General features: G+C 37.8%; 1 protein-coding gene across 3 annotated transcripts in view; it reads left to right on the forward strand.

Annotated features, from left to right (window-relative positions):
- The window catches only part of LOC125242639 (phosphatidylinositol 4-kinase beta), a 61467-nt gene that overhangs the window by 36301 nt on the left and 10899 nt on the right, over nucleotides 1-14267 (forward strand). For all 3 annotated transcript variants that reach the window (XM_048151472.1, XM_048151474.1, XM_048151473.1), the window contains exons 2-3: nucleotides 4892-5795; nucleotides 11830-12030. In XM_048151472.1, coding sequence (XP_048007429.1) covers nucleotides 4892-5795; nucleotides 11830-12030 — 1105 coding nt within the window. The remainder of the gene's footprint in view (nucleotides 1-4891; nucleotides 5796-11829; nucleotides 12031-14267) is intronic.

A 14267-nucleotide genomic window follows, 5' to 3' on the forward strand; every position in this document is an offset into this window, starting at 1 on the left:
ATTTATATTTGTTGTGACTAGTCCTTGGTCCCTCGTCATAAAGGTAACATACATATATTGTACAAGTAGGACATATCTAATTACCCGTGTAAAATATTTACCAATTATTCAGGTTTAGAGCACACGAGGAAAAAACCCACAGTATGTCTTGTCATTACCAACGAGTCTCACCTAGGTTACCTAGGTAATGAGTTCTATTCATGTCGTTTGCTGGAATTGCTGGGGAAATAGCAGTTACTTTTGTTGAGATGCATTTTCCACGCGCCTCATCCATTTTCACACAACCGATTGAAACGATAATGCGGTATAAAAATTAAATATTTTTGACACTACAAACCGAAGTCCAAAGTATCACATTGTTAAGTATAAATATAGTAATCTACATATTTTGGAATATGTATTTATTCATAAAGCGATACAGTTGTACAATAATGTTGTATCGATAGTTTATAAACAAAAAAAAACACAATTAACATGTTATAGGTAACCAGAAACATCAAAAGGCAAACTTGATTTTGCTTACCGGAAACCGGATAAAAATCTACGCCTTCAACACCACCAAACCAAATGTATTTTGTTGACACTTGTATCATGTTTTATAAAAATTATAAAGCTATAGGTTATAGATATTTATTCATTTTGCCTATCTTTATAACGACTACTCTCTTAATATTTGATAGGAAAAACTTTAGGTATAGTCTATTTAAAACGTGACCCTACTCAATAGCAATTGTTGTTGTTAATTGTCTTGATAAGATAATTGATAGTCGCCTCCGATATCTAATATGTGCTGTAATCTTGTTCTGTCTATTCCTTTAAATGTAAACACCAAATCGAGTTACGACATTTTTGTCAGATAATCTCTTTTCGGTGTATGTATAATATTTCTATTAATAGTAATTTCCCGATTTTACAACGTCTTTTTATGGAGTCCATGGAGACTGGTTAAATATGTGTTTCTGCAATGTGTAGGTAGTTACAAGGCTTAAATAAATATTTGAACTACCAAAGCCTTCAGATCAAAACAGTTTCTCACTAAATAATACTCAAACAGCAAGTTTTATACACTGAAAGATATGTATATTGGATGACGTCACTTGTATGAGCTCCCAAATCTCCCAATGAGTTTTTTTAAATAGTGATACTGAAATTTTCATTTAGATTCAATTGAATACTGTTCGGAGGCATGCAAATTGATATATTATTCAAATATAAATATGATTAGAAATATTTTTTACTGAACTATGACAATTAAAGTAAGCATTTTTAATTAAATATAAGTAATTCAAGCTATAAGTCCATCACAAAGTCGTTATTTGAAAGGTTATTTCAATACGAAGTTTAGACATCAAATATTAGAAACCTTTGAACAATATCAAAATTATTTATGAATATAAAATAAATTGTTTTTTAGTAATCTCATAGTAGTAATCTAGTAGTAGCTTCTTTGGTAATCTTATCAATTAGTAGAGGAGTTGTACGAGCATTTGTATGGGAGGGGTCATAATAATTCCCACAGAACCAAAGTTTGGTTTTTTTAGTTCTATGTGTCTTTTTGACATACTAAAAATATAGTAAAATATATTTATGCAAAATGCGTTTTTTCGACAGCCAAAAGTTGTATGAAAAGTTACTATGAAAAAAAAGTCCTATAATTTAAACATCGTCTCTGGATGGTCTCTGGTATCAAGTTATGGGGAATTAGGCGGCAAAAAAGTTTTTAACGTTGATGTTTATCAAAAATTTAACAATTTTCCACTATTTTGAGAAAATAAAAATCATAAATTTGATGAAGGGAAGTGATCGAAACATAAATTTCAGCAATATAATTTTTTTCATAGGTACCTCACCATGGCAAATACGGGTACGATCCGCCTGGTGATAAGCAGTCACGGTAGCCTATGACGTCTGCCACACTAGAGCCTCCACATGCGCGCTGCTGGGCCTTTAGGGTACCTTTCCACCAGAGGTGCGCTACGTGGATGTGTTTGATATCCACCAATCATGTTCATTGTTCCACAAAGCATAGCGCTAGTGGGAATGGGTTCAACTAAGCTAATTGTGGATATCAGACGCATCCAAAACACATCTCTGGTGGAAATACACCCTTAACAGTCTTCAGCTAGCTCACAGGATAAGGAGCGTCCGCGGGAGAAAAATCCTCCTAAGCCGCAGTGTGCGACCATATGCGGGTCCAGGGTGTGCGGATGGCCGATTTCTGACTAGAAAAATCGATGATTATTAGATTTTGGTTTTTTCTCGTGCTCCTTTGACTGTTAATGAGAAATTAGTTTAAAGTGAAATTGCCTCTGATAAAATGTTAAACATCTTCACACCACCTTTCACCCGTAAAAGACCACACACTGTGGGGTTTAGAAGGAATTTTCTCCCGAGAAAGCTCCGGATTTTTGCAGTTTTAGCGGTAACCGTATTTACCATAAACTTGTATTTTAGTGAGGTTTAATATAAGAACATAAATTGTCGCATCCCAAATAAAAACTTTCGATAAAATATTATATCAAACACGAGAGAAAACCAAAACCTAATAATCATCGGTTTTTCTAGTCACAAATCTGCGCATCCTCACACCCTGATGGACCCGTAATTATATGGTCGCACACTGCGGCTTCTTCAATCTAGCGTTTTCCCGGCCTAGCGCCAGGGTCCGCTTTCCTGCTCAGTCTTCACCACTTTGCCCGGTCTTCGACATCCTCAGGCTTGAGATTGTTCTCTTGCATGTCCGCTCCCACGACGTCCAGCCAGCGCTTCTTTGGCCTACCGGGGCCGCGTGACTTAGGGCCTTAAACAGTGAGATTAAGGCATCTGTTTCCGATGTAGGCTTAGGAGTAATTTTCTCCCGCGGACGCTGCTTATCCTGCAAGCTAGCTGAGGACTCTTAAGGGTGTCTTTCCACCAGAGATGTGTTATGGATGCGTCTGATACCCACCATCAGCTTAGTTGAACCCGTTCCCTCTAGCGCTATGCTTTGTGGAACAGTGAACATGATTGGTGGATATCAAACACATCCACGTAGCGCATCTCTGGTGGAAAGGTATACTAAAGGGCCAGCAGCGTGCACGTGGAGGCTTTAGTGTGGCAGACGTCATAGGATACCGTGACTGCTTATCACGAGGCGGATCGTACCCGTATTTACCATGGTGTGGTACCTATGAAAAAAATAATATTGCTGAAATTTATGTTTCAATCCTTTCATCAAATGTATGATTTTTATTTGTTTTTATTTTATCAAAATAGTGGAAAATTGTTATATTTTTGATAAACATCAACGTTAAAAACTTTTTTGCAGCCTAATTCCCCATAAGTTGATACCAGAAACGATGTTTAAATTTTAGGATTTTTTTTTCATAGTATATTTTCAAACAACTTTTGGCGGTCGAAAAAAAAGTATTTTGCAGAAATATATTTTACTATATTTTTAGTATGTCATAAAGACACACACAAAGAACTAAAAAAACCAAACTTCGGTTCTGTGGGAATTATTATGACCCCCAACGCTATATCTCCTCTACTAAATGTTATTTTAAAATATAGTTGTAGAACTACTCTCAGGATATTAAGTAACTAACAACCTAGATATTAAGTCTATACTAACAAGTTCTATGGATTTTTAATTGGTCCGAAATAAACAATTTTTATTTTATTTTATTTTAAATCGTAATAGCAGCGTGGGCGCAATAAAGGCTTAGTCGACCAAAAAGAGTTTCAGTCTCATTTCGAAACCCCTCTGTATTCACGGGGTGATTTCTTAATTTCGCGCCGCCATCAATAACATTCTTCGTGATTGTGAGTCGTTGGACGATGCGATGCAATGCCACAACGGCCTCGACGACAGTAATTGTTATTCAATTACCTATCGGAATAAATATTACAAATTGAATTGAGATAATGAGCACGCCGAGAGCACTAACCGAGAGAGATGAGAGTGAGGTTTGTGAGAAAATTTGGCAAGGATTCGAAAGTTAGTACTTAATTAACTTAATATTCGCTCATGTCCGGTGATCTCATGCCATTCAGTCACTTGAGGCCTAGAAATACCTGTATGACCTTCAAGCGACAGATAGCTAGTTGGTTTCTGATTCTATTATTTGATTTAATTCAATATGTTGTTACACAATATCCAATCAAACTCATATACCTATATCAGAAATGTGACGCAACTACTGAACTTGATACCTTAGCAGTCATTATCGACCAAAATGATCAATTGAATCTAAGTGCAAATAATATTTTTGCCATATTATCAGCACTCTAGTAAAATAAAACAAAAAGTTGTTGACAGATTTAATGGGTTGTAATTGTATTGTAGTTCACCAAAGCAGAAGCACAATTAACATAAACAAAATGCACATTTTCTGCACAAACAGGGTTTATTGTTTGCCTCCGCAAGTTATTACCTACATACGAGTAATTTTCAAATCTCTGCACGAGTGTACAGTGTAAGGCACCGTTGTTTATAATGTGTCATAGTCATAACAGCCTAGACTAAGTATTATGGACGTTGTTGTCGCACCCGCGGAGCTTTTAAAGCTTTCGTAACGCACAAAAGATGAAAGCTTTAAGCTCCCTTTGTTGTTGTGCGTATTTTTCACTTTATTTGCCACCATCATTTTCCTGTTCTTGCTCCATTTATTAAGCTCGGTGAAGCCTCTCATTCATCCCTATCACATTTCTAACTCATTAATCTTATTCCTATTAACCTCTGAAGTGTTATATACTTAGGCCTTCTTTTTGATATAAAACATCATGGGCTTCAAAATCTTATAATAATCAGGGGAATAAAGGTTTTGCTGAAGATAGGTTTGAAACAGTAAGATACAAGTTGATAATTGCTTTTGTACACTTAGTTAATGTAGTTCATGTTTGTTGACAGACATGTGACGGGTGCTAGCGGGCCGCCGGCGGGATGCGGCCACCAGCGGAACCGCTCGCTGGACTCCGTCCTCCAGCGGATACCCGAGGACATGACGCCGACGTCGCCCGAAGGCTGCGCCGGGCGGCTGCCCTGCGAGCCGGCGGCGCCGCGGCTCGCGCTGCCGCCCGAGGTGCCCGCCGGCTCCGACGACTCCGGCATCCACACTCCCCCCGACGGGCCCGAGGACGACCGTCCCCCGCCACCCGCCGCCGCCCGCTCTCGCGAGAGCCTCGACTCCGGCAATCCCGAAGACACCGACAAACCGCCCGATCCGCCCGACACTAATGAGACAAATGAAACAAAATCTGAACCGGACCGGACCACGGACGTGGACACATCGAAAAACAAAGACTTCCTCCTCCGATTGTTCGAAAGCAAACTCTTCGACATGAGCATGGCCATTTCGTACCTCTTCAATTCGAAAGACCCCGGCGTGCAGGCGTACCTGGCCAACAAACTTTTCTCGTTCCCGCACGAGGACGTAGACTTTTATTTGCCACAATTGGCGACCATGTATATAGAAATGGGTGACGTGGCCGACGTCCTGAGGCCATATTTAGTGTTTAGGTGTAAACAAAGTGCGGAGTTCTCTCTGAGGTTGGCCTGGTTGCTAACGGCATTCGGAGGTGACGCGAAGAGGTCGAAAGCGATGAAGTTTAGAGATTCAATATTGGCGGAGGAGATCAGGCCGGCGGCGCGGCGCGGGCACCACCGATCGCAGTCGGACGCGTCGGCGCTGCGGCTGGCGACGCCGTCGGGCCGCCACCTCGGAGACCTGGCCTCTGGCCGCGCCTTCGACAGCGGCTGCTTGTGCGGCGAGCAGTGCTCCTGTGGAGCGCCGCGATTAGCACCACAAACACAGGTATGTTCACACAATTGAAACATGACATAAATTTGAGCAATGTGGCTGACACGTCTAATCTAAGCGAATGTAAGCTAATAAGAATCAATATGTAGTTATGTACACCTAATCGTATTTATTGTTTATTTCAATTTCAAATTTAGTAAGTTTGCAAAAGTAATAGATGGGTTGTGGAATTGTATGGGAATATTAGGAACCAAAATAATATTTCTTCGTTACTAGCTTACTGTATCGGCACAGAGTCTGCCAGATACATATAATATTACGGTTAATAGTTATTTGTTATACAAGGGGGCAAAGTTGTATTCTAACGCCGAGTGTGGAATTGAAAAACGAGCAAGCGAAAGGATTCTTCAGTCGAACCACGAGCGAAGCGAGTCCTTTCACTTGCAAGTTTTTTAACACATGAGAAGTAAAATACATTTGCACCAGAGTGTAACACACATGTTTCCTCTCACTATAGCGAGCAAACTACAACGCAAAAAATGCGTTTATCACTGCTTCCAGTAGTTCCACAGGTGGTAAATCATCTTTATTACTAGATTCACCTACTTTTATCAATTTTAAAGCAGTTAATTTGACTTTATTCAAGGTCAAATTACTTTACCCACTAGTGTATAAAATGCGTTTTTACCCGCTGGTATTAAAGGACAAAACACGTGTTTCCGAGCTAGTGAGGGGAAAAATATATTACTTTATTAATTTTAATGTACGAAATGTTAGTCGCTTCGCTACGTTGTATTTTACGGTTAAACAAAGGAGCTGTACGCGGAAAATGAAAAGGCAAACCTTAATAAACGCGACTTTTAAAGGCTGATGTAAATGAACTGCCGCGGTAAAGTGCAAAAACCAGGTACCCGTGTTATTTAATAAGATTATGCTAATGGGCTGTAGCCTGTGAAATATTAAACAAGTTGTTTAACCGAGCTCCGCGATAACGAACGCCGAGAGTTGGGATACCGTACTTTGTAGGTATTGTTTTGTGGCAGATAATGTCGATGTTTTAGGACAGATTCAGAATCAAATTGATTATCTTGATCAAAAATTGAATATCTTCTTAATTTATGATTGGACATCTTAATCTAAAATATCTAATGGGATTAGCAGTAGGTACCTATTTATAATCGTGCGTGGTTGCTTGGACCATAATCAATAAATGTTGTAAATAGGATTTGGAAACACCTGATATTTATAGTGATATTAGTGATTAACCCCCTTATTCATAAACGTTCACTAAAGTTATCGAGCCGATATAGTTCGTTTGTCCCTTTCCGACGTATTGGTGTGATAGAAAGGGACAAACGAACTTTATCGGCTAGATAACTTTAGTGTACGTTTATGAATTTTAGCTACTTTAATTTTTGAAACACGTTATTGTCATCTTTTTCCTTTTGTTTAATAGGTATCTCTGTATTGTCTTTTGTACCAACTGGATCACTTTGCGATTTTAACGTTTTCACCGGGGAAGGAAAGAGAAAGATCTTCGTATAATTGTTTTAGAGATTATCCTCTTACGTTGCTTTAATTCTCTCGAAGATCCGTAACTTACAAATCTTACAATGCAATCTTATTCGTTCAGATTACATTTTCGACATAATTGAAAAAAGTAAAAATGCGTTGACCTAATTCTCTTAACTAAGTCGTCGAAAAAATAAAGACTGCTATTTGTTATTGTTATTGTAGTCGAACAAAGAGTCGTGACAAGCGGGTGGCTATTGAAAACGAAAGGGAATGTTACTTCTTTTATTACAATGATTCACTTTGTAGTTCTAAAAAGGAGGGGAGATTTTCTTTTGTTTCATAGTTTCGAGCATAGATTGAATGATTCAATTCACTTTGTTCATACTTTGTTTGATACACGATCAATCAATTGGTATAATAATATATATTACAATATAATTTTAGTTTTACTTCAATTATAATAATTAACAGAACTAAAAGATACAAATTATAAGTACATATTTTATTTTTAAAATGATTTCCTACATACAATAAGGCCTGATTTAGACGGCGTTCGAACTCGCATGCGATTTTAGTTACATTGCGGGCTGTTGAGGTTACTCATAATTTTGTACAGTCATCAAATACCGCAATGTAATAAAACTCGTATGCGAGTTCTCGTATCATCTAAATGGGCCCTAATAGAGCTATACGAGGGATCGCATCTACTCTGTTAGAGACTAAGAGTGGTTTCGCACTACGTCCGATCCGAAACCGTGAAAATAAGATCCGTCGTAGAGGCGTCGTAGCCGTAGAACTATTGGTATGGTATGGTAATTTACGCACTAGATCCGAAGAATGACGGAAACAAATCGGATGACGATCGGACTTAGTGCGAAACCGCTCACGAGTAAATCTCTAAACATTTCTATTGTCAAGGCATCGGAACACGTCTATATTGTTACGGCTCAGCCACGACATTGGTCTAAGCGCGACAGCGGTGAGCGGCAGCCCTACGTGCGAATGAAAAGTCCCATCGCTGTGTCTCGCTCCAATGTATGGCCGCCGCTCACCGCTGTCGCGCTTAGACCAATGTCGTGGCTGGGCCGTTAAGGCATTATAGTGTGTTCAGATATTTTTGAGCATCTCGGCAGCTCCGATGTTCCAGTGGAAATATGTATTATTTAGAGGCACAAACACTAATTAACATAATTGTTCAACAACTTATCAAGATACTAATGTTGTTCCAATCAATTGATTATAAAGATGAAGTAGTGTTGTGTCCTTGTCTTGTTATATTAATAGGTACAATAATATATACTTCGCTACTCTAGATTAGTAAGTACTTTACCATTATAGTTTACAATCGAAGTCCGTCGCTAAGTATAATCATATGTTTACTGTAGGTAAACGATTTTTGGTTGTTTTCGAATCAAATACAAAGGAATGAGGCAGAAAAGTACAAGCTAAACTTATTAAATTACACAAAATACAAACAAGAGGTAACTTCTATTTTGTTTATCAATATCGCATAAAAGCGCATGTGTGGGTATATTTCGTTACATATATGACATTGCAGCAATAGGATTTCGTCCCAATATCGTGGAGTGTGCAACAGGTACTATCAGTAGAACGTGAGTTGAGACCGCTATTGTTCTTTTTATGTATTTGTGCAGTCAAATCGCTTACAAGGAAACATTTCCGCGCATCTTTTATTCTATGCATGAAACGTCCATAGGATTCCATTATCGAAGAAGGGCAATGTTTAATTTGTGCTGGCTGCATTTCCATATGGCCTTCTTTTACGAAAATTTCTTTTCACGTTTTAGTCTACTTTTCTGTGAATATTTGTCTTTTTCTTAAAGAAATGTTTTGGCCTTTGTAGGATTCATTTCCTATTCGTTTTCTATTCTATATTTTTTTGTTTGAAACATAGTCTAAATATAGTGTGAACGGTTTCGGTACATGTAGGCGTATATATCGCGCAGGTGTGGCGGTGGCATTTGCGGATAAAAAATGTCTCCGCGTGGGTAACACTATAATAACATGCGAAAACATTTCGCTTACCTACCACCATTATATATCGACTCACTAATTTAATTCGAAGGTCGGATCAAAACCAACCTCTCAATAGTTTCAATTTGCCAGCCCTAAAATTGAAATGTAACAAATAATACTTTTCACATTGTTTCTTCTGAATTCCGTTAATTTTATAAGTACGATGCAAGCATTTATTGAAGTTTTGAAATAAGTAATCGGAGAATTAGAATAGAATAGAAATCATTTATTCAGGCAACGCATCAATACAAATAACACATAGGGTAAAAAGTTGCACAAAGTAAAAAGTAGTAATAAAGATGTCAGGCCTAAAATGGTCTCCACTCTGCTAACACGACTAGCGTGGTTAACGGCGCTGGTTTTCTGTGAAACCAGTGGGGTGCGCGTAATTAGGTACAAAATCTAGCTTTGCTGATAAATTCTAAATCAAAATTAAGCTTAGTAGGTACCAAGTTATTGGTGGTCGGGTCAGTTCCGGATTATTAACACCGTTTCGACTAATGCCATTGTTTAGGTAATTAGCTGTACACAATGAGACACATAATGACCCCGTTATCTATTTGTGTCGTTGTTTAAATAAAATATTTGGCCCATGCCATGATGCCACTAATTAGGCCATGATGGGTGTAACTTGAACTATATTTGGCTTGTGGGAGTAAAACGAGGAAACTGTGCCGGTTCTCAGTTATACAAGGTCGGCTAAAAATTCATTAACAATATTATAATAAACTCGTGAGGCAGCGGTCCTTATCTAATCTTTTTTAGTCCTATATATCTATTTCTTGATAGGTATTCGCAATAAAGTTATTTTATTTGTATCATGATTTCTGATTGAATTGGGTGTATAGTAATTCAATTATTGTTTATATAAAAATTGATCTTGCTGAAGAATTGATGATGCTGACTGGCCTCTGGCATGGTATAAAAATAAACCTACGAAGTGCGTATAATCGTAATCGAAACTAGTGCTGTATACGAATTCATTTTACGACAGTAACCTTGTTGGGGCCGGCCGCACTAAATTCGCGATGAATATGATATTGTAAATACAGTCTACTGTAATTCCTGTAATGGATCGTTAACACGCGACACAATGTCGCGTCCTTGTTTTCATTTCACTGAGAATCAATATGTGGTTTCACAATAACGATTACCGGCAACGATTTTTTCATGGTATTCACATTTTGTATGTTTTCCCTCTCTATTTGTTTACATTGCCTAACTGTTTTCTACGAATGTTATTTTTACAAGAACACAATCTTTAGAGTTTAACTTAAGTAATACCGATTCTTTGGTTTCATTGCGTGTATTCGAGTACTGGCGAGACGGTCAAAAACCGATTATATTAACAAATTGTACTGCGGTAGCATGTTCCCATAAAAACTGTATGGCGGCAATGGCATTGACCTGGATGTTACAAGACTTGTGCCCACTAGTGGGACGATGGCTCATTGTTAGACGTTGGCGTAATCGATGGTAAACTGTTTGGTGACCTTCCGAAATCCGACCGACCTGTACGGCTTACTACGAAACAAAGACTAAAGTTTTTGTAAAAAAAAAGTATGCATACTAGAAATTCATAATGTATTCAAAAATACAATCAGCCTTTTGAATTCCTATTTAGCACACGAATACTAGGGATGACTATTTTGCACTTTTTATTGATGTCAAAAAAAGCTGTCCAAATTATGTAAAACATGGGTCTGGCAAAATGTACGCATCGAATGTTATTGTTATTGCCTATGATTGTTCTTCCGCTTCCCATTTCTTATTTCGTAACATATTTTAATATTTAAATGTTATGTTTCTGAAAAAAGTACTTTGTGTGCTAAACTTAAAACAAGGCTACACAAGCAAGGCGTGACAGCTATCCCATGTAAAAATCAACTGTCATGTCATTATGGAATAATTATTTCACACGTGACACATTTATAAATTTAATTCTATTAAGTGCGTTAATATGTCACTTTCTTAAACTTGGAGGTAAACATATTCTAACTTCAGTCACTTTTTCACGTTTTTGTGTCCATGAACTTTGGCGCTATTGACATTTTGCTATTGGTGGACAAACGCGCTACCATACCTATTACCATCCTTGCTGGCTGTCATTACTGTCAAATCAATGTAAATGCTAAAGAATTGTTTTAAAAGCAACAAACACAAAACAAGTGTCAAAATATTATTTTGGGGTCTCGAACATGACAACTAATTTGCATTTCGTTGCCGTATTTGGGTATCTGTGGCCTTATAAGTATTAAGTACCTTCCAAGGCAACTTGCGCTCTTCTGCTAATTGATAAATAATGTTTGCTATTGCAAATGTAGTAATTTTTCCTTAAAACTATGACTATGAAACACAAGATTCAGTATCACCCGCTTGAATAAGGCAAGGAGAAAATGAACTAGTATATCTTACACGACTTTACAATCTATCAGCACTGCTTCTAAACAATAATGTGAAACTGTTTAGCTACCTTCTAATAGGTAATAATAACATTGTTTAATAAACGTTAACATTAAACAACCATTGTCTACAGTTTCTGAACGCGCTCACGAGCATCGGCCGGCGGCTGGCCGGCGTGCAAGACAAGGAGAGGAGGAACGGGCGGCTGCGGGCCGAGCTGGCCTCGCTGGACCTCAACCTGCCCGCCAGGGTGTGGCTGCCGCTGCACCAGCGCCCGCACCACGTGCTTAGGATACCCTCGCAGGCTGCGGCCGTGCTAAACAGCAAGGACAAGGTAAGACAGTGAAGCAAATGGCGAATCAAATCAAAATCAAACAGCATTTAGCAGTCATCCATCCCGAGGTAGGACGGCAGATTATCAGCAAGTTTCCAGCCAACGTGGATGATTCTCTCGGCGATAGGCAAATATACGTTTTTGTATAAAGAATTCTACTATGCAAATGAACAATCTAGAAGTCAATCAATCTAAATTCTAAGTTGTCTTGCTCATTCATTAACTTCCTTGCCCTTTAGATTGCAGGGTGAATAGGTACCGATACAATACTAACTATAGTATTAAATATATTGCACACCCAGAAGTTCCTTACATTAATGGACATTCTTAGACAAGCCACAAATTGCAGGATAGTTACCAACGTCTAGACATACAAAGCGACTACCATAGTACAGCGGTAATCGACTTGTTGAGAGACGAAGTTTCAAACACGAGCCGGCTCCTCCGTGTTTTATCAACTTTGATTGCTGTTGCAACATAGTTCCTACCGCACGGGGAAATACAATATTATATTTTAAACGACTTGGTATTTGTAAACTCTTGCACGTGTAAGACTCATAGATACACTTATCGAACAGTTTGAATAGAATACATATTTTTCAGTAGGTATTTCGTACTACACATGCGGGTCTACATATACTGCCTTCGGTCGTGTTTTAGTTTATGGCCACTCGTTCCCAACTTCCTCTTTTCCGCACTTGTATCGTAATGTACTAGTCTACTAATTTCTGAGCAGTCAGTTACACAGTTAACTGCTTTATTTACTGTAGCAACAATTTGTGACTCAACGATGCTCAATTTAATTTAACTGTTAAAAGTACTAACTACTATAATTGCAATCTTATAATTAAATCCAAGAGGCTCTCAGGGTTGTCGCCTATAGCCAATGTCGCGTTTTATAGTGAGACTGTACATCCTTTGCGTTTTTATTCAGTCCAATCCAATGCATGAAAAAAACAGTCGCGCATCAGAAATCCCCTACTGGTCAGAAGTGGCAAATTACCTATTAGCGATGTATGTTATCGAATTGGAATATATTATCATACAGTTAGGCTGTATGTTCAATCGCAAATACAAAAATATAGTCTATGTAATAAATGTTAGTACGAGTCAAATTATACGCCACGTTTTTCTGCACGCAGGTTTGTTATCATATACAGCTGTAATCTTTCTTGATAACTGTTAAATATAAATCAACAAATGGTGTCGTCATTTATGAATATATAGTAAATCATTCGTAATGTTTTGTCCTGCCTGCTTATCTGCTCAAATTCCATTCGTAACCTCTCGTAATAAGTTATCTTATGCAAGTAAATTTCGATGAAGTTATTTACCCCAATGACAAATAAGTTATATAAGTTGTTGTGATTACATTTCACATTTGCGTAAATTTGTCCAGGAATGTACTAAAAACAATCGTTTATTACGTTAGGCTTTGGCGATTCTAAGATCCACCTTGGCGAGTTAAGTCATCTACATATAGAAATGCCAACACTTTTAACCTTTTTATATACCTAGTACCTACACTAATATTAAGGCATGGGTACCCGGATTATATACGGTAAACTGCGTCCAATGGCTCATGGGTATTTCCTGACAGGATCAATAATGGAGCATCAAGAATTACTGCATTGTCTTTGACGACTGAAAGTACCCTTCCCCTGAAGGTTGAAATTCTCACGTTTGATATTTTACCTGGTGTAAATTCTCAGAGAGAGATAATATAGGTAAATCTGTTATTTAAAGGTGACTAAATGACCGTAGTTATGCAGAAAACTATTAATTCCATATTTCGGTCTATGCAAAAAGGTAGGTACCAAATCCACATAGTTTGGTGTAGTCACAAATTCATAGTTGGTTGCTTTCTACAGGATAACAGGACTACAGTCAAATAATATAGATATTTTAATCTTTGCTAAACGAGTATTTAAGTCATTTCTGAGCACTCGTAATATCTGTATTATAATCCAATTTTAATCTTACCATTACTGGTAAAATTAAAATTGCATAATAATAACTACATTTCGATCACTCACACTTACTTCTTGATGCTTATTTCATTTATGATATTACCAATGCCGTTCTTGATGCTTATTTCCTTTTTGATATTATCAATGCAGAGTGAAAGCTGTGTTAATTATTTTCAGCTAAAATCTAATAACTTAGGCTCCACTTTCACTAACAGAAGTCGCTTGTATGTGTTATCGGTACTTACTGCAACAGCGACACAATTCTGT

The sequence above is a fragment of the Leguminivora glycinivorella genome, chromosome 3 (assembly GCF_023078275.1).
Source record: "Leguminivora glycinivorella isolate SPB_JAAS2020 chromosome 3, LegGlyc_1.1, whole genome shotgun sequence".
Classification (NCBI taxonomy): Eukaryota; Metazoa; Arthropoda; class Insecta; order Lepidoptera; family Tortricidae; genus Leguminivora; species Leguminivora glycinivorella.